The following is a 25,238-nucleotide window of genomic DNA, read 5'->3' as shown; positions in this document are numbered from 1 at the left end:
TGGTTATGACTGTACCGACCCCTGCTCAGCTGACGTTCGGTTGTCGGTGCTGAGCGGATTGCAGGTTTCTGGCACTTTTTACTCGAATTTTTAAACGTTAATAACTGGAAAACAAAGCCGTAAAGGCTATTTCGTTATTCTTGATTTTCGTTTTACTTTGATCCCTAGAATCACCCCTTAACACTTAGCCAACCGAATGGGGAGATTTCCCCGCTTTAAAGCAAGTCGCTGCATAACCGATCGGGGAGATCTCCTATTCTGACCGTAGCAACGCGTTTTCTTTTTTTTTATTATTATTAGTTATTGTTGATGTGGAATTGTACTGAATTAATTGCGGACTTTTTCTGTTTATATAAAGTACAGTATATAATAAAATACACTAGGTTGGCTTATCCGAACGCGGTGAGAAAAGTATAGTTCGCTGTGGCGCGTGCGGTTGGCGAAGTGTTAAAATATTGCCCACCTGTTGTCAAACACCCTGTATATTGTCGGACTACATGTAATTAATATTATCTATTACAATTGTCAAGAAATTTAGTGAATTCCGTTTTGTAAGATTTTAGGTTATATTTACCTATGGTGAAATAAAACATTAATTCATTAACATTAAGTAGTTGAATATCCTTTCCTATCTTTTCTCCATAAGTCTTCTTTGTTTCTGAATGTTTTAATCCTTTTTCCAATTAGCGTGAACAATGGAATATTACAGTTGGAATATTAAACCTTGTACATATTCTTCAATACATCCTTTATTTCAAATTAATGTTGTTAAGTACAATATATCAATATGTAATAATATGATTTCTTTTTCTATATTTTCAGATATTGATGGGGAAATTACTACCAAAAAATGATGAAGTATAAAAGTTGAATAGATACATTGAAGATACTTCCCAGCGTAGAATGAAATACTAGGACAAATGACAAAAACGTACTCTGCAAACAGATGCAATTACTTTCTTGCATGATACATCTGGAAATATGTTTAAGGTGAAAGAAATATTAAACCTTATTTTGTTCAATACATCCTTTATTTCAAATTAATATTGAGTACAATGTATAAATATATAATAATATGATTTCTTTTTCTTTATTTTCAGCATTTATGCAGACATTGATCAGGAAAAAAAATTGGACTAGAGAATTTGAATAGATCCATTAAAGAAATTAAACAGTGTGGAATGATATACTAGGACAAAAAACAATATTGTACTCTGAAAACAGATGCAATTACTTTCTCGCAGGATATATAGGAAATTTGTTTGCGGTAAAAGAAATATTAAACCATATTTGTTTTAATACATTCTATATTATAAATTAATATGGTTGAGTATAATGTAACAATATATAATAATATGATTTCTTCTTCTTTATTTTCAGCGTTTGATCAGACACGGAGGAGAAAATTGCAACAGAGATATTATGTAGTAGATGTATGAAATAGATACAGTGCAGTAATTATTCGAGCAAGAGTAGTATTAAATTAGATAAGTTTGTCTTGCACGTTATAGACTTTAAAAACAATGTAATACCAGCATATTTCAAATAAATAGTTTAATAAAAGTAGGTAAAACCCTTAAAATTTAACTTCCTATTCTAATTTCCTTAATATAGAATTTAAGTTACAATTCACAGTGTTTTCTTCTACTTTCAAATAAATAGTTTTACCAAGTAATAATTTATAAAAAAAATAATTTGAAACAGAGTTTCTATTTCACCATTCACTTGTATCTTTTTTATAGCGCTTGTATTGTGTTTAGAAGTCATGAATTTGTCTCAAACGAGTTGAACAGTTGTATTGAAATATTCCATTCTGAATAAATGCTGAAAATAAAGAAAAACAAATCGTATTACAATATATTGATACATTTTACGCAAAATCATTAATTTGGTATAAAGAATGTATTGAAAAAAATAAGATTTAATATTTCTTTTACCTTAATCATATTTCCTTATATATCCTGCGAGAAAGTAATTGCCTCTGTTTTCAGAGTGCGTTTTTCTCATTTGTTGTAGTATTTCATTCCGCAGTGTTTAATTTCTTTAATGTAACTTTTCAACTTTTCTACTCCGTAGTTTTTTGGTTGTAATTTCCTCATCAATGTCTGAATAAATCCTGAGAATAAAGAAAAAGAAATCATATTATTATATATTGATACATTGTCCACAACAACATTAATTTCGAATAAAGAATATATTAATGAAAATAAGATTTATTATTTCTTTTACCTCAAACATATTTCCTGATATATCCTGCGAGAATGCTCATCAATGTCTGAACAAATGCTGAAAATAAAGAAAAAGAAATCATATTATTATATATTGATACATTGTACTCAAAATCATTAATTTGGAATAAAGAATGTATTGAAAAAAAAAAAGATTTAATATTTCTTTTACCTTAATCATATTTCCTTATATATCCTGCGAGAAAGTAATTGCATCTGTTTTCGAAGTGCGTTTCTGTTATTTATCCTAGTATTTCATTCCACACGGTTCAATTTCTGTAATGTAGCTATTCAACTTTTCTACTCCATAATTTTTTGATTGTAATTCCATCATCAACGTCTGAATAAATTCTGAAAATAAAGAAAAACATATCTTATTATTATATATTCATACTTATTATACATTATACATTTGCACTGTCCAGCGTTTGCGCGGCCCCGTCACGCCCTGCGGTGCGAAGTTGGTGGTGATCTCTCGCCGGCGGCACTTGTCAAAGAGATGCTGGCCGGCGAGAATCAGTGGAGGGCGGTGACCGATTACTGCGAGACGGTCATCGCCCTGAAGGAGGAAGCGGAGCGGGGTCGGGACAGAACCGACACCATCCGCAGAAGAAGGAGGGGGCGTCGTCGGGGGAGACCCCCTGACGGCGTCACCTGAGGGAGATGGGGCGGTGGGCAGTGAAGACGGTACATACCAGGCCCACCGCCCCCAACCGGGAGAAGAGGATGGGGGGAGCACCCTCTCCCCATGAAGAGGAGTTCTGTGGGGGGACACCAGTCATCCCCCGGAAGAGGAGCACCGGGGGCGTTCGCCCCTCCCCCAACACCGGTCGCACGGCCCCGCGAAACTTATGCGGGGCCGCAGGGTCGCAGGGGGCCGAGGCTGGGGCCTCGGTCCCTATTGCACGCGGCCCGAGGAGTGCCGTCATCGGGTGTGGCCCCCGATGGCGGCGGAGTTTGGCACGTAGGGGGAGGGCCAAAGCTAGACCCTCCCCCGAGCAAGGCGGCGTCAACGCGCCATGGGTGTTTGGGCCCCGGTGTTGTTCGTCAGAGGTCCCGGTGAGCTCCCTAACACACAGCGTAGGCCACCGTGGGGGTTTTAGTCGGTAAAAATCCGGCACTACTCCGCCACGAGGGCTGGGGGCGTCTTTCGAAGATTTCCCCCACGTAAAAAAAAAAAAAAAAAAGGTTCCAGGGGGAATCCATTGTGGATCTGGGCTGGGCGTCCCTGTGGTCGGGCGCATTGCAAAATTGGAGGGTGGCGGCGAGGGAGACGCTGAGTGATCATGTATACATCACCTTCAGCTACTCCCTCCCCGCCGCCCCCAGGCCGGCGCGTGGCCCGCCACTGCGTCGCTGGGTACTGAAGAGGCTGGACAAGGACATGCTGATGGCCGCAGCCCTTGCCAGGCCGGTCGCGGACGTTGCGGGGGAGGCCAAGTAGTTCCGGGAGGCGATGAACGCAATATGCGTCACGGCCATGCCCCGGGCCCCGCGCCTGCCCCCCCGGAGGGCGGTGTACTGGTGGTCAGGCGGCATTGCGGATCTCTGATCCGAGTGTCAGCACGCCCGGCGCCAGTGGCGTGGTACTCACAGCTGGGAATAGTGAATACAGCTTAGAATTGTGCAGAGTTACCTCAAAGAAAGGCGCCACAGTGCTTCTTCATCCTTATAGTGTTGGTACGTCTTCGGAACTTTTAAATATCTCGATATATCTCCAAAACCACGCATCTGAACAAAAAATGTCATAGAACATAAATAGAAGGAAATTTAATTTGCTACAAAAAAGGTTTTCAACATTTTGCCATAGCTCGCACCGTTTCCGAGATATTTGCAGATTTACCTAAAGGAAAGGGGCGTCGCGCACATATTCCGAGATATTTCTTCTTCTTCTTGTTCTTCTTCTGCACAGCTGCGCTGGAAGAGGCATTTACAGCTTAGAATAGTGCAGAGTTACCTCAAAGAAAGGGGCCACGGTTTTTCTTCATCTTTACCTAATCGGTAAGACGTTCGTTTGAACGGCTGTTTATTGTCGTTTGGAGCGACGACACTGGCCGATTGTGTTGTCTTGCAAGGCTCCAATATGGATCTCCCTCCTTTGCTCTGAATCGATGTGCCCAGTTGCCTATGCTCAATGCCATTTTTTGAGCAGATGCGTAGTTTTCGAGATATATCGAGATATTTAAAAGTTCCGAAGCCGCACCAAAATTATAAGGATGAAGAAACACTGTGGCCCCTTTCTTTGAGGTAACTCTGCACTATGCTAAGCTGTATTCACTATTCCGAGCTGTAAGTGCCACTTCGAGCACAGCTGTGCAGAAGAAGAGCAAGAAGAAGAAGAAATATCTCGGAATATCTGCGTGACGCCCCATTCCTTGAGGTAAATCTGCAAATATCTACCAACCGGTGGGAGCTATGGTAAAATGTTACATAAAAATCTTCTTGGTCTTCTTCTGCACAGCTGCGCTGGAAGTGGCATTTACAGCTCGGAATAGTGAATACAGCTTAGAATAGTGCCGAGTTACCTCAAAGAAAGGGGCCACAGTGTTTCTTCTTCCTTACCTAATCGGTAAGACGTTCGTTTTGAACGGCTGTTTATTGTCGTTTGGAGCGACTACGCTGGCGGATTTTGTTGTCTTGCAAGGCCCCAATATGAATCTCTCTTCTTTACTCTGAATCGATGCATGCTGCCCAGTTGCCTGGTTGTTGGAGAGTCCCTGTACGAGAGTGCATACAAGCGTGTTTATTTACGACCGGATTTGCGCGCGTGGCGGAAACTTGGATGCTTGCGAGGTGTGCTTTGATTTATCGTTATACATCTTTCGGTGTAAATTTTTATTCCTTTTTGCATTTGTATGGACGCAATCGCTTACAATTTACAATTTGCAATTTACAACGTGCAATCTATGTGTTCAAAAGTGTTCGAGATTGTAAGGAGGTCTTGAGCTTGCGATTGAGAACCGGTTCCGAATGTAGGATCGGCAGTGAGACGGCAATTGAAAATGAATGCACTTGAGATTGCACAAAACAAACAATGTATATTTACAGGCACAAATACACTATGTACAGTATTTACAATAAATTGTGCGTTGCACGAATTTATGATGATCGTAGATCGTGAAGATTCACCCGCGTCGCGGAGAATTTGCGATTGAGATTGCGCTGTATTAGAACCACGTGTTGGTTCAACACGTGGTCACTACGAAATTCTACTAATTTCGTGGATTTGCACGAACTAGATTAACCGCGAGTTCGCGTTGTTCGTCGGCACAGAATTCGCGTTGCGATGCTGAGTTCTTTAGAATCGAAATTGCACTAGAAATTTTTGGAATCAGTACTGCACGTGTTTACCGTAACGATGCAAAACCGTAATGGCCGAACCGCCGGTTTCGTCGTAGCAAGAGCCGTTGGCTTCTTCCCGGTGACGTCAAGCTCGGTGATTGGTCAGCCTGACCGGCATCCATGGTGGATGCCGGTCGCGCTGCAGAGTGCTGCCGCGGTTCGTGTAGCGACGGTTGAAATCAACGCATTTTCGAACACTATGACTTATAACCGTATAATCTATAATTTATAAAGTAGGGGGTATTGAGCCAATAAGGCCTACGGTTATATTTAGTTAGAGTATAACTCATTTGCTGTATTTATTATTTTACATTATATTACATTTCATTACATTACATTACATTATGTCGGCTATGTATGTCAGTTATGTTGGTTACGTATCTTGCGCGTTATACACTTTCTGTAGTTCCCATTTTGTGAATATCCTTAGCTGTTTTACCTGCATTCAGTTTACGTACATTCATTCATTTATTATTCATTCATTCTTTCATTTTGATGTTGATTGATTAAAGCTATACATTGATCTGATTCGATTTTTCTTGATTTATTGATTCATTTCTGCTTCATATTTCATTTCTGCTAGTTGCCTGTTACCATGATTTATTCTAGTTTCATTGATTTATTATTTTATTTTACTAACTAATATTATTTGACCGAGAGTTGTTTTTATTGGGTTCACGGGACTTTCCTGATCGCATGCTTTGTTGACGTTGTTTGACTTTACTGGTTGATTTTGTCTAAGTTAAATGTTTTATTCTATTTATTTATTCGGCCCTTCGTTCTGTGGCGATTCCTGATTCCGTTGATTCTGTTGTTCTGTTGTTCTGTTGTTTTGTATAATCTGTTCTCTGCGGCGCGATATGTAGTAATACAGTGTGTCCTGCAATCTGCGCAATCTGTGGATCTTATTCGGGTTGATTCATTTGATTTCATTTTATTTTTCCTTATTGTTTGTAATTTGTAATTTTTATGTAATTTATATTTATTTCATTCCATCCTATTACAAACGTATGATTCATATTTATATATAATAATTAACCGTAGGATTGATTTTACTAACTGATTTATCCTCCATCTTGATCTGTCTGGAAGCATGATTTGATGTTCGTGTGCTTTATACCTTCGTGAAATTACACTATTGCCTCGAAATAAGCAAGTGGTCTCGACTTCGAAATAAGCAAGTCGCTATCCCCTCTTCTTTGTTTGAAGTCGCCCGCAAAGTGAGAGGTCCATGAAAGCGCGAAGCCAATGTTTAGGCTAATCAATTTCACGCTCGACTGAGCAGTGACAGCGGTTAGTAAGAGAAGTATGGAATATATGTATATAATGCTTTCTATCCTTGTTCAAAAAATAACATCGCTGCTCGGCCGATCAGTTTATGATTTACCGCTACCTCGGATCTCTCACTCGTTTCTCGCGTTCTCTATCGTCCCGTTTCGAGAACAAAGTCAAGCCGAATAGCTACCTCCCTCGAAATAAGCAACGGTTCGGTCCCGAGCCACTTGCTTATTTCGCGGCAATACTGTACTGTATATCAGACTTATCTTGGATGATAAGTTTGATGGTAAGTATGGATTCCTAGGATTGCGCGGCTGCACGATGGATGGTTTTGCAGTCGATAACTGTGTGTACCGGGTAACTGGCGCGCGGTAGGTAATTGCTGCGCGGCAGATAATTGGTCTGTGGATAACCGTTACGGAACCGTTACGGAGCGAGCGGCCGAGTATTATGTGGTGGATGGAATATTTGCGGTTGGTAATATCTCTGGTGCTGCGGTTGGTTACCGACTAGGGATAGCTTTACGGCTTATCTTCGGAGAGTATTGCATGCTTTACTTATTACGATGCGTTTTGCTATCGTTATCTTTCGTAGGTACCTTACTTCTGGTTTTCGTCGCGGTGATTTATTGAAAGTTGTTGAAGTATTTTCGCTTTTATTTCCGCTTTTCGCTTTTGAACGTTTATATATTCTGTATAATTAGTTGATTAATTTGATGATTTGGTGGTTAATTTGATGGTCGATAATCATTATGGTATGGACTAGGGAATTCGAACACTAGGTATCTGTGTCCTTTATGGCTTATGGTCGCGCTCTTTATCTTACTTCGCCCGGTTTCCTATCTTAGTTGACGTTGACATGGTCATCGGTCATCTATGATGTGATGTGATACGAAGTGTTAAGTGATAAGTGTCAATTGAACTGAATTAATTAATTAATTGATTTGAATTTATTGAAATTATTGAATTTTGAATTTTGAATTTTCTAATTTGAATTTTGTATTTATTCGTGCGGATGTGATTGCTGTGACAGTGCGCGTACTAATGTGCTACGCTCGGAGGTATTGTATTGTAGTGTATTTGCAGTGTATTTGTTAATGTGGTATCATTAGCTCCGTTTTGTGCATTTTATGAATTCGGTGCATTGATATTACTTACTATTATATATTATATATTATATATTATATATTATATATTATATGCTGTATTATGTTATATTATATTATGTTATAATATTGTATTATGGTATTGTTATTGTATTGAATTATACCATGATAATATTGTATTATTTTATTTATGTTATTAATGTTATTACATCCAAGCTACGTTCAATCTACGTTCAATTGCGATTTGCCTGCGTTCAATCTGTGACCATTTTAGGCATTGAATATATTATATGTTATATTATAATATTATTATTTTAGACCTTGGATTGTGTCCAGTTATTCAGCTATATTAGTTACCTATGTTAGATTATACTTAACCAGTATTCTGTATTAAATTGTATTGTATTGCATTATTATTATATAACTTCCTAACGTTCTATTGCATTATATTATTATAATTGAGTAAGTAAATGTACAGAGTAATTAACAATGGCATATGGCATATCGAATTGCATTGAATTAAATTACTTGATACAGATTATTACTATGTGTCTGCTTTATTTTACCTGCTGTGATTATAGCTGTGGTTATATCTGTGATGATTATATATGCGATTATATTTGCGGTTATATTTATTTGACTTAGTTTAATGGGTCTTGTATTATGGAATTTAGAAGAGTCTATCTGGATTGGATGGATTAATGAGTTTATATCATATGCGTATATTGCGTTTATAATCCCTTTGCATATTTTAAGGGTGGATTTGATTCTGATTCTGGTTTCTTGCTTCTTAGTTCTTAGCTCCTTAGTTCCTCTTGTAGTATCATGCATTGTTTCTAAGCTTTCGGGGGTTGTTTGGGCTCCCAGGCATTGTCAATTAATTGTAGACTATAAGATATATCATATATCCTTTAGCAATTTAGATATGAATGACGTGTAACGGCATTGGTTTATTGGTTTATTGGTTTATTGTTCGCCGTTCACTATTCACTATCTTTATTCTTTTCTTATTTTTATTCTTGGTCACTTGCCATGTTTCAGTGACTTCTTCTTCAATTGAGTGTTACGTTTTACGTTCCATGTTCCTATAGTATTATTCACTGCTCTTTTGTAGCTCTTCGTACCCCCCCTCAGGATAATGTTTTGCATACTATGTTTACTTCAATTCCAGTGCAGCTGTGACAGTTGTGAATCTGTGTATTTTGAATACTTACGGTACTTTATGCAATCTTTTGTACATTAATTACCCTTTCTTAATTACAATTCTGATTCTGATTTTGATTCTGATTTGGAAAGTGTTAGTTCAGTATTGGTTAATACGGCTGGTGCTCAGGGAGGCATACGCTGCGGTAGTCCGTCCTGCATGATACAATGTCTTTATGGTTTTCTATACATACATATATGCGTTATGGTTCCTTAAATTCTTTGAATTTCTTGACCGTGGATCTCATATGACTTTCTTATAGGAGTGTCTGGCTTGGATTAGCACCTATATGCCTTTTCTATTAATTGGTATTAAAGGGGGTGTAATTGATCTGCATCATTTAAACTGACTATGGTATGAGGAGTTTAATTAATTATCTACATCGGTATACTTATTAAATTGATTATATTTGGAGTGTTTTCGTTACATATTATATATGCACATATGTTCATAGTAATTTTGATCTATTGTGGTGTAGTTTAGTTTTCTTGTACCTTTATATTATGATTTAGTAGTAATATGGTTGTATGTAGGGTTTATTATTGATTGTTTATTATTGATTAGTTTTCACCACGCGCTGTATTGCATCGACTTACCTGTATCAGTATTAGTATTAATACCATACTTATCGGAGCGGTATTATAATCCAGTAACAATATAATCTACTCAATTTATAACTATTTGAATTGTTTGATCTGCCTTATGGTTTATGCCGATTCAGGTCTCATGTCCTCCCCATATTATATCAGATGGGTATTCTCTTCTCTTGTCATCCGTTAATTACACTCTACCTCCACTTCCATTGGCTGGCGTTAGGGCTCCCTGCAAATAGACTAGGATTATGTTACATTTTACATTTAATACTATGGTTAATTTCTGATGTTAACAGTTCTGTCTCTTCCTATTATTCTCATTATGAGGTATATGTTGCTACTTATTTTTATTGATGATTTGCTCGCAATAATTTCTAATTGTTTTTTATTGCCTTCATTTGATCATTGATTGTACTCCATCATGTTCGCTTGCCAACCACGTTGAGGTTGTGCTCGCGTAAATGTTCCTGCAAGTAAATTTAAGTAACTTAATAGTTTTAATGAATGGTTTCAATTATTAGTATTACATTACGCTCACCTATTTATTTTCTTCCCAGCTTACTTTCTGGTTATACCCTATATTCTATATTTTATACTGTACCTTATTTACCTTTACCTCTGATAATAATTAGTAGCATTCTATGTTATGTTATGTTTGCTTCTCTTCTCTCATAGCTGGCTTGCTATTTGCTATCTGTCTGGCGACTTCATTTTACTTTACGGTTCACATCCTTGGTTTATTTCATCTCAAATTTATGGTTTATCTTGAGTTGAATTTTATGTGATTATATTGTGCACTAGTGTTGAATGTTAAATATTCCTCTTCTGCTATTTGGCTGCTCGGCTGTAGGTATGTATGTTTGACGTTTTAGGTTTTGGAGGTTTTGTTGGTCATTTGCTTATGTCCAATTCACATATGATCGCTTGCCTGCTTGCGTGCAATACTACTTATGTTTACTTCACAGTTTCTCACGTTCTCATATTGCTTACTGTTTCGTTTACTGTTAACTATTCATTAACTGCTCTATTGCATTAGATGCATTAGATGCATATATATATTTATTTCCCGTTGTAATTGTGATTTCATTTAACCAGTTTTAGTATGTTCAGTATGTTTAATATGCTTATTATGACAGCTGTTATTGAATGTATGGGCTCCTCTATTATATTCATGGGCTTCATCTGCTAATTAATACCTATTCATCATTCATTATTTATTTATTCATTCACTCATTCATTTATTCATTTATTTATTCATTTATTCTTTACTCATTATTTATTCATTATTTATCGTTGCATATTTGGGGCATTCGAAGCGCTACTCGAAGCGCTATGCTTGTCATGAGGGTGTGTGTGTAAAGTACGTTTGGGACAGGTCATCGTGGATTGCAGCCTACCAAGATGTGGCACAGTCAACCGGGCAAAGGACTCGCCCCGGGCCCTGGCTGTGCTGAAGAGCAAGCCCTGTTAAAACAGGTGAACACATGGCGCGACCACCCGTTGAGCAGGAGCTCCGGTTCCTGGTCGTGGCCGAAGAAAAATCCTGTGCCTTACCGTACAGGTTGAAAATGTCCTACCGCTGGATCGGAGGTGCAACGGCGTGGATCCGCAGATGCCCCATGTGCCTAGCGCATGGCGTTCTTGCGGGCGGCCGCAATAACGCGAAATGCGTTGAAGTGCCGAAGCGTCGTTGTGGCTATACGCTGGTATTCCTTTAAGAATTCTAACGAGTGAAAAGGTGCCGGCGGCCCACGTTAGGGGAGAGGTTTTAGTGGGTAGTATGTCCAGCCCCGGGAGTGCCCACTCTGGGCTACCCGTCTAGGTCGCCCCTTCAGGGCTGTGGCCTACTCTTCGGCTAAAGTCAACCCTTAAGGGTTGGGTTGCCAGGTTGCCCCCTTCTGGCGCTGCCTCTTTGGGTTTGCCTTCACCTCACGGGCGCCAGGCTGCCCTTTCAGGGCGGACACGAGTCCCACACTGCCCGGGTCCCCTCTAGCCGAATAGACGAAAAGGGGAACCAACCCGCGCGTGCGCAAACTCATTTCCTCTTCCAACTGAACCAAAAAAAAACAAAAAAAAGGTTTCAGGGGGACCCACGGACCTGGCCAAGCGTACTGGCTGGGCGGGGAGGTGATACCCCGACGTGGCACGTCCCCAGGTGGCGGATAGGGGAATGCTCGCCATGCACTTTTCGGAGTGCATGGAGGGTAGAAGTGAAATAAAATAGCTACCGCGGACCAAACACCAAGGGAAGGAAAACCCATCAAAACCTCCCCGGTGTCTGGGGGATAGAATACAGACACGGTAACCCCTGCCTGTCGTACAAGGCGACTGAAAGGGGGGCGTTTGCTGCTGTCGAAGTAGCCTCGCAGATGACCCGGGGCGATGCCGGTGGGATCTACGGATCCTGGCAGGGCCCCCCTTGCCGGTAAGGCCTGGGTCGGAGAGGCGAAAAGGCGGCTGCAGCGTCGTTGAGTTCTCCAGGGGCCAGGCAGCGTGGCGGTTTGGTGCGGGTAGCGAACCCGGAGTGCCCAAGCAATTACACCGTAACTCAGAGGTCACGTTTCGCTGGGACGGGGGGCTTGCCTTCATTCGCCGGCGCGCGAGGATGACAACCGCTATAAAAAATCTCTAGCCCCAAGCTGCAGTACGCGGTGATGAGGGCGCCCCTGGGGTCAGCGCCAGGGGTGGCTGATGAGTGCATCAGTCTCTAACGGCCAACCCCGGGTGTACTAGCCTTACCCGGGTAAGGCGGCTCTGCCCGGGTGGACCCACAGACCGACCCACTCGTGGCCCAAATCAACATCCTGCAAAATAGCCTGGCAGACATTACGTGCAGGGTCGCTGCCACAGAGGTGCCGGCGCCTGGAGGCCCCAGGCCTTCGAATAGAGGCGGGCAAGAAAAGGAGGAAGGACGCAGTCGAAGCTTTCGACTTACCGTCTTGCCGGCCTGAACGTCCCGTGGTTCAAGTCCCGATCCCAGCTGCTGCACCTGGAAAAGAGGAGGGAAAGGTTGGTGGCCTCGAGTCCGACCTGATGAGGGGATTTGCGGCTCTCCTCGAAAAGGGCCTGTCGTGGCTCCGGGCGGAGTTCAAAGCCGCTATTACAGCCGTCCAGCCCCCGCTTAAGAGGGCGGAGCATGTTAAGGGCGGAGCTGCGGCTGCGACCATCCCCACTGCATCGAGGAAGGAAGCTGAGACGCGGGTGCGGAATAGGACCCTGCCTGCCACGGAGCCGTTGCCGAGGCCCTGCTCAGCACCCGACTAACCGGCATCATTTGTGGAGACTAGAATGGCCCGGATTGTCGAAGAACATCGGAGGACGGCGGATGGGACCTGGGTGACGGTGGTCGGCCGCCGCGCTAAAGCTGCTGAGAAGAAGGCGGCAGCGGCAAAGGCCCCTCCCTCCCAGAGCTCCATGGTGATTGCCCAGAAGGGGCAGAAGAGAGGGGCGGCACGGCGGTTAAGGGGCAAGGGGCCCAACCTGCCAGGCAGAAGGCCCCCCGCCCTCCTCGTACTGCGGCGGCCACCATCAACCTAGCTGCCGCGGCTAAGGTCTCATACGCCGAGGCCATGCTCATGGCCCGGGAGCGGGTCAAGTTGGAGGAGCTGGGCATCACGGCGTTGATGCCCAGAAGAGCTCGGACCGGTGGCTTCGTACTCGAGTTACCTGGGGAGGACAGGACGGAGAAAGCTGCCAAGTTGGCTGACCGACTCCGCCAGGTGTTCAGTCACCTGGTGACTTCACCGAGGTGAGGGTTGCCCGCCCCATAAAAATGGGCGAGGTTAGGGTGACCGGTGTCGACGACTCGCTCACCCCGGCGGAGGTGGCGGCCGCATTGGCCGCTGCGGGGGGTTGCTCCGCTGAAGAAATTAAAATGGGGGAGATTCGCACCTCCCCCCAAAGGATGGGGACTGTCTGGGCGAGATGCCCTCTAGCGGAACTCAAAAAGTTATTCGCCTCTGGGAGGGTTCTGGTCGGGTGGTCCTCGGCCAGAATACAGGCGCTACCACCGCGGCCATTGCAGTGCTATCGCTGCCTGGAAAGAGGGCATGTTAGGCAGCGATGTACCTGCGAAGCTGATAGGCCCGACCGCTGCTATGCGTGCGGAGAGTCGGGCCACGTGGCCAGCAAGTGTAGCGCCACCCCGCAGTGCCCCCTCTGTGCGGACCTGGGGCGGCCCGCGGGGCATCGATTGGGGGCAAAAGGTTGTGCCCCCTCCTCCTCCCAGAGGAAGAGTGCCGTTGAAGGGGCAGGAACAGCCCCAAGGAACAGGCATCAAGGACCAAGCCTGCGGAGGCGAAGAACGGGGGCAAGAAAAATCCCCCTGCCAAGTCGGCGAGCAAAAATGCCGCGGAGGCGGCTCGTTATTAAATATTTTACGATATTATAATAGAATTTGATCTGTTTTGTATTCATACAATTAAATTAACAAATTTTAAAATAATATAAATTAAATAATATAAATCGAATTAAAATATTAAATATTTACTTCCTCGGAGTTCCCCAACCCCCGAAAGGGATGCGGGGAACCAGGACGACCTTCGGTCGATCCAGGCTGAGCCCCAACCGAGCGCGTCTCCGGGTGGCGGATAAGAGGACGACCGGGCGCGTGAATTGGGCCCCAAGTACCGTAGAACGGGACGCCTCCGGTGACCGGGATACGGAAAAGGTGCGCCTACGGAGTGCCCCGGCCTACGGGAGCTATAAGGGACCCCTGAGGGTCCAAAAACCCTCACAGGAGAACTAAAGCCCCGTCGCGGACCAGCTCCCCAAGCTAAGGTGTAAGCAATCGTGCCGAAAGCTGGATGGCACCGGTGTAAAGATGACACGAACGATGCCCTTGGGGTACCAGGCGTCCCCCCATTGTATCTAGCCTTACCCCTGTAAGCGGGCTCTGCAGGGGTGGACCCATACTTCCCGAATATTCGTGGGACTAACATGGACAAAAACTTAAAAAAACAAAACGACAACAACAACACGCAGACAAACATGGACACGAACACGGAAACGAACATGGACACGGACAAAACAACAGCCACAGACATATACACGAACCCACCCGAAAGCGGGCTGGTTGAGGAGGGAAGGGACCCAATCTTGGGGACCGCCTCCGATACACCACTGACGGGCGGTTCTGGGGGGAGCATGTCCGTGGCAGGCGAGGTCACAACCTTGCCGGCTTTGGACATGCTCACCCTCAACGAGGAGCCTTCCTCCGGTGCGACCGGGGCCGACCAGGGAGAAATCCCGGAAAAGGACCCGGGAGCATGGAAGAAGGTAAGGCTCAGCGGGGCCGCCAAGAAGAGAGCCCGTAGGGCGCGCTCAGCGCAACCAGGGACCTCAGGCGGGTCGGCCACCGCTGTGAACACAAGCAAGGCGGGGACGGCCCCTGCGACGGCCGCTGTGAGAGGAGGCCCGGTAACCGGGAAACCCCGCGCAGAGACGTCGCAGGCGAGCGGTAAGGGAGCTATGGAGGGCAAGGGGCTCAAAAGGACCCGACCATCCATATCCCCAAATACCCAGCCTTGTGCCAAGAAAAGGCAAAGAATTTTTCCTTCGCCGATAAGCTTCAGGGAGGCGCTGACGACGAAGAAGAGGCTGGCTATCGCGCCGGCCAACTACCCGGAATCGACCCTCACTGAGGCGCAGGCTTCCGCTGTCGAGCAGGCGATCGTCGGGATGCTGTGTGGGCTCCAAAAAGGAAGCACCATACCGCGTTTCGACGAGTGGCGGTTCGGGGGAGGCCTGCTTCTCGTGACCTGTTCGGACACCGGAGCGGTGGAGTGGCTGAGGGCCAATGCCTCCAAAATCAGGCCTTGGGAGGGAGCGGACCGCCAGGTGCTGGATGGCCGGCACCTCCCAAGGCGAAAGAGGATGGTGACAGTCATCTCCGTACCTCTGGTGGCGACGGAGGCCCTACTAAGACTGATGGAGGGTCAAAACCCAGGGCTCCGCACAAACCTTTGGAGAGTGTGGAGCAGGAGAGAGGGACCGAATTCGGTAACTCTCGTCCTGGTGGTTGACCCTGTGTCACACAGCCTCATCAAGAGGCAGGGTTCTGAGGTCCACGTGGGACTGCGCAGGGCACTCTTCAGAGAGGGACCTGCCGGGACCACGGAGGATAAGGATAAGAAGAACCCCAACACGGTCCCAGAGAACAAACCGGGACCAACAGCCCCGGTGATGAAGGAAGGGAAGGCGGGGGTGAGTGGCGTGGATGGAGGTGAAGGGGAGCCTAGGGCGCTGGCAACGGTGCCCACGGAGACCCTCGCCCCCTGCGCCGACAGCCCAGGGACTGCAACACACAGACGGCGGCCGCCGGATCCTCCCAGGGACCGAAGGCCGCCGAAACGCGACCTCCGTCAAGCGGGAGCATCCCCAAGGCAGCAATGCCAAGGGGAAGGCCGACCGCGGCGGAGGCGAGGAGAAGGACCGGGCTAATGGGTGTGCAAAAGGGGAGCCAACGCACCCTGACACACACCCTGAAGGCCGGTACCAGAGGCAGAAGAGGGACGGGCCCCGGCAAGGGCCCCCTTCACAAGTAGGCGTAATGGGCCCCGGCGGGGAACATAACACACCTGCTTTAACCAAGCGAGACTGGACCACATCTGACACCAACAAGGTGCCAGAAGGTACCAGATTCTCGCAAATCAATTTGCAACATTGCAAGGCGGCAACAGACATCCTCCTGTACCGCCTAACGATGGGGCAGACAGACATAGCCCTCATACAGGAACCTTGGATCCACAAGGAACGTGTAGGAGGGCTAAACACGGGGTGTGGCTCACTCTACTATGATATCACATCCACAAGGCCCAGGGCCTGCGTCTTCGTTAAAAAGGAGATAACGGCCCTGAAACTCAATGAATTCTGTACAACTGATCTTTCAGCGGTTAAGGTTAAACTTAACCTCAGGGAACTCAGAGCCCTGATAGATCACTGTGCGGTCAATGGTCTGCACCTGGTGATCGGCTGCGACGCCAACTCGCACCACACCGTATGGGGCAGCACAAACACCAACGGCAGAGGCACAGCACTGCTGGAATACCTCGCCACCACGGGCCTGGAGATCCTTAACATAGGCTCCTCCCCCACCTTTGTCACCTCCCGTAGACAGGAGGTGATTGATTTGACCCTAGGCTCTGCCAAGGTGACACAGGTCATCAAACACTGGAAGGTACGGGACGAGAGCACACTCTCGGACCACCGCGTTATCACTTTTGAATTAAAAGACGACAGGGAGGGCGGCACTGATGAGGCCTACAGGAACCCAAAGGCCACCAACTGGGCACTCTATAAAGAGGGCCTGGAAGGGAGGCTAAATTGACCGTAAGCGAAATTGAGCAAGCGGTGGAGCATCTGAGCTCCGCCATCACTCAAGCCTACGAGGCTGCCTGCCCGGCTAAAATCAGAAACAGTAGCAAAAGGGTCCCCTGGTGGAACAAAAAATTGGAGCAAGCCAGGAAGGACACCCGCAAACTACTGAACAAAGCCATGAAGGCCAACTCGGAGCTAGCTTGGGACAACTACAGGAAATCTCAGCAAGCTTACAAAAAGTCAATAAGAACCAGTAAGAGGACGGCCTGGAAGACCTTCTGCAAAGAAACCGAGGCACTACGTGTAGTTGCCAGGTTAAGGAAGGTCGTCACGATAGGCCCCTCACCGAGGTTGGATCGCCTTAGACTTCCCAACGGAAGTCTAACGAACAACCACAAAGAAACACTAGAGCACCTTATTCAAACACATTTCCCAGGCTCAGTAACAGAGGATCGGGAGCGGCGCCGTAGCGTTACCGCACGCACCGATCCTGTTCCAGCGGACTGGGAAATAGCTGAAAAGGTGATAAATACGGACAAGGTGAAGTGGGCCATCGGCTCCTTCAAAAGGTTCAAGAGCCCAGGCACTGACGGAATCTTCCCAGCACTCCTTCAAGAGGGTGGAGAGGACCTGTACAGGCGCCTGGGCCAAATCTTCAAATCCTGCCTAGCGAAGGGCTATGTACCCAAAGCCTGGAGATACTCCAAGGTGGTGTTCATCCCGAAACCAGGGAAGAATAACTATGACCTTGCCAAGTCATACAGACCCATCAGCCTCACCTCTTTCTTGCTCAAAACACTGGAGAGGCTGGTTGATAGGTACATCAGAGACGAGGTATTGGCCAGCAAACCACTGCACCCCTCCCAACATGCCTACCAAAACGGCAAATCCACCGAGACGGCACTTCACAACCTGGTAGGTCTTATCGAAGGTGCACTGTCCAACGGTGAAACTGCTCCCTGCAACTTCCTCGACATCGAGGGGGCGTTTGACAATACCCCTCACGATGCTATACAGGAAGCCGCGATGAGATACAATATTAAGGACTCCGTCGTAAGATGGATCCACAATATGCTGACGAATAGAACAGTCACAGCAAGCCTGGGAGAGGAGACGGTGAGGGCCGACGTCGCGAGGGGCTGCCCGCAGGGAGAAGTCCTGTCCCCCCTGCTGTGGACCCTCGTGGTTGACGAACTCATGCGTATACTCACCACAAAAGGCTTTGAGGTTCAGGGTTACGCCGAAGGCCTTGCGATCACGGTCAGAGGCAGATACCCACTAGATTTAGCGAGGAGATTGCAAAAGGCAATCACACTTGTGGAATCCTGGTGTCGATCACACTCGCTCTCGGTAAACCCGAGTAAAACGGAGTTGGTCCTATTTACAAGAAGAAGACGCTTTTATTTTAAGGCTCCTCATCTTTTTGGGACGCAACTACAACTCACAGATGAGGTAAAATATCTTGGAGTAACACTAGATAAAAAACTCACCTGAAAGAACCATGTGAATAAGCAGACCCAGAAAGCAATTAGCAGCTACTGGGCCTGCCGCAGAATGTTTGGCCCCACATGGGGACTCAAACCAAGGATGGTCAGGTGGATATACCAGGGCATCCTTGAACCTATTATAACATACGCCTCGATTGTGTGGTGGACCTCCATGAAGAGGGGAGTACACAAAAGGACAATAGAAAAAGTATACCGAATAGCGTTGCTGGGGATAACAGGTGCGCTACTCACCACGCCCACCATGGCAACGGGTGCGCTGCTCGATATCAAGCCACCCCATCTAGTAGTGATGGCAACGGCTTGGAGAGCGGCCATCCGCCTGTATCAAGCTGAAGAATGGTACCCGTCGAGCGGTGGGCACACCGAGATCTTAAGGGATCAGGGATCGGAATTAATTCTGACCCACGGGGGAGACCGCTGCAGGACGGAGTACCTCTTCAGACGGGAATACGACCTAATCATCCCAGAAAAGGAGGAATGGCTGGAAGACCCTAACGACATCCTGACTCCGGGGGGACTAGTCTGGTTCACAGACGGTTTCAAGACCGGATCTGGCACCGGAGCCGGGGTAGCGGGGGAAAGCCCAAGGGTCGAAATGACCCACAAGCTGGACTACCACGTTACGGTCTTCCAAGCAGAAGTGTTTGCCATCTGGGCCTGCGCCAAATACAACTTGGATAGGGCCCACTCAGGAGAACACATCTATATTTGCAGTGACAGCCTGGCCCCGCTAAGAGCCCTCCACAAAGTGGAAGTTAGGTCGAAGCTAGTCAGGGACTGTGCACTGACACTGAGACAGCTATCTCTGAAAAACAGAGTTAAGCTGATATGGGTACCAGGTCATGCTGGAATCCCAGGCCAACGAACTGGCACGCCAGGGGCGATAAGCTCCCAGCCATGCCATGAGTACCCCATTGGAGTCTCAACCCACGCGTTGAAAGGCCTGGCTAAGGACCGGTTGAACCAGGAATTTACCAGGCTCTGGCATAACGCTAACGGCATGAGACACACGAGGGCCCTACTTGAGGGACCGTCACAAAAGCTGGGGGACACCTTAACCCACCTGGACAGAGCGCAACTGCGCATGCTCGTGGGACTAGTGACAGGACACTGGTACACGAGGAAACACCTCGCGCGCATGGGACTCATAGAGGAGTCGAAATGCCCGATGTGCGAGGAGGAGGACGAAACACCTCTCCACGTACTTCTAAGATGCAGGGAGCTGAGGGCCCTGAGAGGATCAATCCTGGGGACCTCGGAACCCGCATCTTTAAGCACTTCGGCTGGCCTGGTGCCGGTGCTTCTAAATTTCGCAACAGAAGCCCAGCTGCCAAGGCACAGTCAGTAAGGAGGCTGCCTAGCGGCCCGGGTACAATGGTCCACAAGGACTGAGTGCCCGGCTAGCCTCACAACAACTAATAATAATAATAATAAATATTTATTTCAGAATAATATGAATTAAATATTATTAAATATTTATTTAAATACAATATTAATTAAATAATATTATATTCCTTCCCACAGACCAATATCTATCAGATATATAATATATAAATTAAATAATATAAATAGAATTAAAATATTCAATATTTATTTCAGAATAATATGAATTAAATATTATTAAATATTTATTTAAATACAATATTAATTAAATAATATTAGGGAGTTCCGTTGTGGCAACGGTCGTGTGCGAACGTGGGCTTAGCCAGGCGGTGCGAATAAAGAGTGAGAAAGCCGTAAAAGTGAAGAAATAAAGTATAAAGACAGCAGGAGGGTGAGCGGGAAGGGAAAAGATAGTGTGAAGGTGTAGGGAGAAAACAATTTTGAGAGAAAGGAGAGGAAATTAGACGATAAGAAAGTGAAGTGTTTGGAGGTTAGAACCCAGAAAGGATAGAAAAGAGCGGCAAGCAGAGAGGAGAGGCCGAAAGTAGTGACACCTGGGGGAGGGAGGGCGGTGGCCACAGGAACAAAGGGATGGCCGGTAAAGAAGAAGAAGGAGCAGAGAAGAGGACGGGAACACAGAGAATGGAGGACGAGGCGAGGGAAAAGAAAGAAGGGGAGGCGAGGGAGGAACCCGAGAAACCGGAAAAAGGGGGAAAAGAGGCAGCCCCTCCAATATAGAGGTCCTGAGAAAGGAAAGAAAGCAAAGCTTGGGAAGTATGTCAAACTTAGAGGAAATCTGGAAAAGGAAAACAGAGGGAGGAAACGAAGAGGGACTCCCGAAAGAAAAAGGGGACGAAGAGAGAAGGCAAACAAATGATTGGATGTTTAGAGAAAGTAGCTTGACGGGGAGGTCACCAGAGAAGAAAAAAGAAAGAAGAGAAGGCGAAGGAGGAGTAGGGGAAATAAAAGAGTTAATAAAAGATTTAGGAAAAGATTTGGGAGAGAGGATGGGAAGGGTGGAGGCAAATATGAGGGCCCTGGGAAATGAAATAAGAGGAGAAATGGAGAAACTAAAAGAAGATACGATGAGAAGAGAGGTCATGTGGGCGGAGCAAAAGAGAGAAATGGAAGGGAAGATAGAAATTTTGATAAAAAAGATTGGGGAATTAGAAAAGAGAGGAGAAGAGGGGGCAAGATGGAATGAAATAGAACAGAAAGTGCATAAAACGGTGCAGGAGTCCATAGAAAAAAGAAAAGAAGAGCTAGGAGGTGAGAAGGTCAATGAGAAGATCATTGAGCTAGAAAAGAAATGGGAGAAGAAAGAGAGAGAGGAGAGGAAGAAAAACATAATAATCAGAGGAACGAAAGTGAGAAGAGAGGGGGTGAAAGAGAAGGCGGAGGAGATACTAAAGATAATTGGGGTGGAGGACGCAATAGAAGAAGCGAAAGAGGTTGGCGGGGTGGAAAAAGGGAAATACGCTAGCATGATACTTGTAAAAATAAAGTCGAGCGAGCTGAAAAGGAGAATAATGGAAAATGAAAAGAGGCTAAAAGGGCGGGAAGAAAGGATAGAAGATGACTTAACGTGGGCGGAGAGGAAGACCCAATGGACATGAAGAAAAATCGGAAGAGAAGAAAGAGAGAAAGGAAAATACGTGTGGGTAGACCACGGGAAAATAAGAATAGAGGGGAAATGGTGGAGATGGGATGACGAAAAAGGAGCGCTGGTAGACTGGGAGGGAAAAGAGTGGAAGGCCTACCAAGAAGGAGGACAAAGGAAGGGGGAAGGGGAGAAGGGGATATAGAGGCGGAAGAAAGCTTCGAAAGACCATGCAAGCAAAAGAAAAGAGGAAGGAAAGGAACAGCGGACGAGGGAGGGAAAGAAGAGAGCGGAAGGAGGGACGAGAAGAAGGGAACAACAGATAGAAAAATAAGTAAAAGGACAGATGAGAAGAAAAACAAAGAAGAGGAGGAAGGGGGAGTATGGGCAGTAGGATTCTGGAACTGTGCGGGAGTAAAGATGAAGATTTTTGGGAAACAATAAAGAAATGGGACGCGGTAATACTCATAGAGACATGGTTGGAGGAAAGGGGGTGGGAAAATATGAAAGACAGGCTACCAAAAGGGTACAGGTGGGAGGTACAATTAGCGAGCAGAAGGAACAAAAAAGTAAGAGCAATGGGAGGGATGCTAATGGGGGTAAAAGAAGAGATGATAGGGGAGGAAGGGGAGTTTAGAAAAGGAGAACAAAAAGAGGGCATATTGGTGGCAGAATGCAAGGGGGGGAAAGAGAATTGGAGGCTGGTGGGGGTGTACGTAAACGGAGACATGGAAACAAAGATAGAGGAGCTGAAACCATGGCTAGAGGAAATTGAGGGGGAAGGAAGGACGATAATTGGGGGTGACTTCAATGCGAGAACAGGAGAGGAAGGAGGAGCACAAGAAAAAGGGTAGGAGGAGGAGGGGGAAAAGATAGGAGATCCAAGGACAAGAAGATCAACGGGGACGGAAAAAAATTGCTGGAAATTTTAAGGGAGACGGGCTGGTCAATTGTGAATGGGAACGTAGAAGGGGATGAAGAGGGAGAATTTACCTACACAGGGGCCAGAGGAGACACGGTGATTGACTATGTGATAGCGGAAGTAGTGGGGAGGGAAGGAATTGTATATATGGAAGTGGGGGACAGTGTAGACTCAGACCACCACCCGGTGATAGTGAAACTGAGGGCGGGAGGTATACAAAGGACGAAAGCAAAAAAGAAAAGGAGAACAACAACGAGAGGAAACTGGACGGAACAGGGGAGGAGAAAGTTCAGGGAAGAACTAAACTGGAGGAGAAGCAGGGACGGCAAAATTGAAGAGGATATGGAAGCAATGATAGAGCAATTCAAAAGAGGATTAGAAAAAAGCAGAGAAAAGGAGCAGAGGAGTAAGAAAAAAGGATGGTGGGATGAGGAATGCAAGAAAAGGAAAAGGGAGCTGAGGGGAGTACTAAGGGAGTGGAGGAAGGGGCGGACGGAGGGAGAAAGCTATAGGAAAGCAAAGAGGGAATACAACAGTTTATGCAAAGATAAAAAGAGGGAGGAAAACGAGAGGTTCATAAAAGAGGTGGAGGAAGCCAGAACAGACAGAGAGGTATGGAGAATAGTGAACAGAGAAAGGAAGAAAAGAGAACAGGTTCACGCAAATATAAAGGAGGACGAGTGAAAAATCCACTTTATGAACCTGTTAGGTGGGACAGAAGAAAAAGTAGTGATGGGTGGCGAGAGAAAGCCGGAGGAGGAAGAAGAGGGGGCGCAAGAGGAAGAAATAAGCAGGGAGGAAATCAGAAGAGCGGTAGCAAAGCTGAAGGATGGGAAAGCAGTAGGCGGAAATGGAATACCGAATGAGGTATGGAAGTACGGAGGGGAGGAAGTATCGAAATGGATTTGGGAAACTTGCAACAGAGTATGGAAGGGAGAAGGGTGGCCAGAGGGATGGAAGGAGGGTATAATTGCACCAATCAGAAAGAAAGGGAAAGGAAAACAAGCCAGTGACTACAGGGGAGTGACCCTGATGCCAACATTGTACAAGATATACGCGGCGGTGCTAACGGAGAGAATAAGGAAAGAGGCTGAAGACAAAGGAATGATACCAGACAGCCAGACAGGATTCAGAAAAGGAATGGGAACCATGGATAATATATTCACACTGAACTATGTAGTAAACAGGCAGATTAAGAAAGAGAAAGGGAAAGTGGTGGCGTGCTTTGTCGACCTAAAAGCCGCCTTCGATTCGGTGGATAGGGGAGTGCTGATGGAGGCTCTAAGGGAAAGAGGGGTAAGGAAAGGGTTAAGAGAAAGGGTAAAAGAAGTATTGAGAGAAACCAAAAGCAGGGTAAGGACGAGCGAAGGGATGTCAGAACCCTTCTGGACGGCGAGAGGACTAAGGCAAGGGTGCCCGCTAAGTCCAATTCTATATAATCTGCTGACGGCGGATATGGAAGAGGAAATAAGGAAAGGAGGAATGGGGGGAGGAAAATATGCACACTGGCTTACGCAGATGACGTGGTGATAATGGCGGAGAAAGAAGAAGATATGGCAGTGCTACTAAAGAAGCTAGAGAGATACCTGGACAAGAAGAGGCTGGAATTGAATAGGGAAAAATCAAAGGTGATGAGATTCAGAAAGGGGGGAGGAAGATGGAAGAAGAGAGACTGGCTCTGGAAGGAAAAGAAAATGGAAGAGGTGGAAGCGTTCAAGTATCTAGGATACACGTTTAAAAGAAACGGAGGGAGCGAACTACACGTAAAAGACAGAGTGAGCAGAGCTAGCGTGGTAATGAGACAAGTGTGGGGGATTGGGAAAAGAAGATTTTGAAAAGACTGGAAGAAGAGGATTTGGGTATGGGACAGATTAGTATGGACTGTAATATCGTATGGCGCTGAAGTGTGGGGGTGGAGGGAATGGAGAGAAGTAGAAAGACTGCAGGAGAGGTACCTGAGATGGATATTAGGGGTGGAATCGTGCACCCCGGGTTACATGCTGAGAGAGGAACTACAAAGAGCGAGTGGGAGGGGAGGGGAGGAGAAGTGGCAAGAAAATGCTGGGAGGAAATAATAAGAGAGGAACAGCGAGAGGCAGCAAAGAACAATTGGGAGGAAGAGAGAAGAAAGTTTTTCGCAGAAAGGGGAATAGAATTGGCGCAGCTGGAAACAAAAAGGAGGGAAGGGGAAATGAGCTTCGACGAAATAGAAGAAGCAGACTTAAGACTACAGGAGGAAGAGAGATGGGACAAAATTAGAGCGTCGAAATATAACAAATGGTACAAAGCGATCAAGGGTAAAGGAATTCCAAAATATCTAGAGAAAGGCTGGAGGGAAGAAAGATGGAGAAGAGTCGCCAGATTCAGGTTAGGAAATGAGGTAAAAGAAGCAAAATACTAGGAAAGCGAGGAGAAGAAGGTATGCAGACACTGCAAGTGGGAGCAAGAATCGTGGGGGCATGTGTGGGAAGGGTGCGGTTCAAACAAGGAGAGAAAAGAAGGATGGCAAGAGAAAGTAAAGGAATTGCTGGGGGAGAACGGAGAGGGGGAAACGTGGATGGAAGAGGTGGAAAAGGAAAGAAGAGTGAGAGAAGTAGAGGAAGTCGAGCGGAGAGACACCGACTATACTGACGGTACCAATTAGTAAGGGAGATGGAAAAGAAGAGGAGCGGCAACAAGAGAAAGTAAAAACAGGTTGGCAACACTGTGGAATCACGAAGATTTCAGGAGGTGAGGAAGCAACTCGAGGCATTCGCAC

At 46.1% G+C, this 25,238-nt stretch overlaps 2 protein-coding genes and 1 long non-coding RNA gene across 3 annotated transcripts; all 3 read left to right on the top strand.

Annotated features, from left to right (window-relative positions):
• Positions 1-481: 481 nt before the first annotated feature.
• On the top strand, positions 482-1,013 carry LOC123988759. The gene is made up of 3 exons (XR_006830292.1): positions 482-499; positions 688-726; positions 823-1,013. It is a non-coding gene; the product is annotated as an uncharacterized LOC123988759 (long non-coding RNA).
• A 15,287-nt stretch (positions 1,014-16,300) lies between these two features.
• Positions 16,301-17,077, top strand: LOC123988761. Its single transcript, XM_046289508.1, has one exon. It carries the CDS (start codon positions 16,301-16,303, stop codon positions 17,075-17,077), a length of 777 nt encoding a protein of 258 aa, XP_046145464.1.
• A 1,739-nt stretch (positions 17,078-18,816) lies between these two features.
• On the top strand, positions 18,817-19,923 carry LOC114882432. The gene has a single exon (XM_029199321.2). It carries the CDS (start codon positions 18,817-18,819, stop codon positions 19,921-19,923), a length of 1,107 nt encoding a protein of 368 aa, XP_029055154.2.
• Positions 19,924-25,238: the final 5,315 nt, after the last annotated feature.

This window comes from Osmia bicornis, unplaced genomic scaffold, assembly GCF_907164935.1.
Source record: "Osmia bicornis bicornis unplaced genomic scaffold, iOsmBic2.1, whole genome shotgun sequence".
Classification (NCBI taxonomy): Eukaryota; Metazoa; Arthropoda; class Insecta; order Hymenoptera; family Megachilidae; genus Osmia; species Osmia bicornis.
The sequence above is the reverse complement of the archived record's forward strand: the minus strand, read 5'-3'. Positions and strand labels throughout refer to the sequence as shown.

Excerpts from the sequence above, each read along its gene's own strand:
- LOC123988761 (XM_046289508.1), top strand. The coding sequence starts at position 16,301 with ATGGGCCCCGGCGGGGAACATAACACACCTGCTTTAACCAAGCGAGAC.
- LOC114882432 (XM_029199321.2), top strand. The coding sequence starts at position 18,817 with ATGGCAACGGGTGCGCTGCTCGATATCAAGCCACCCCATCTAGTAGTG.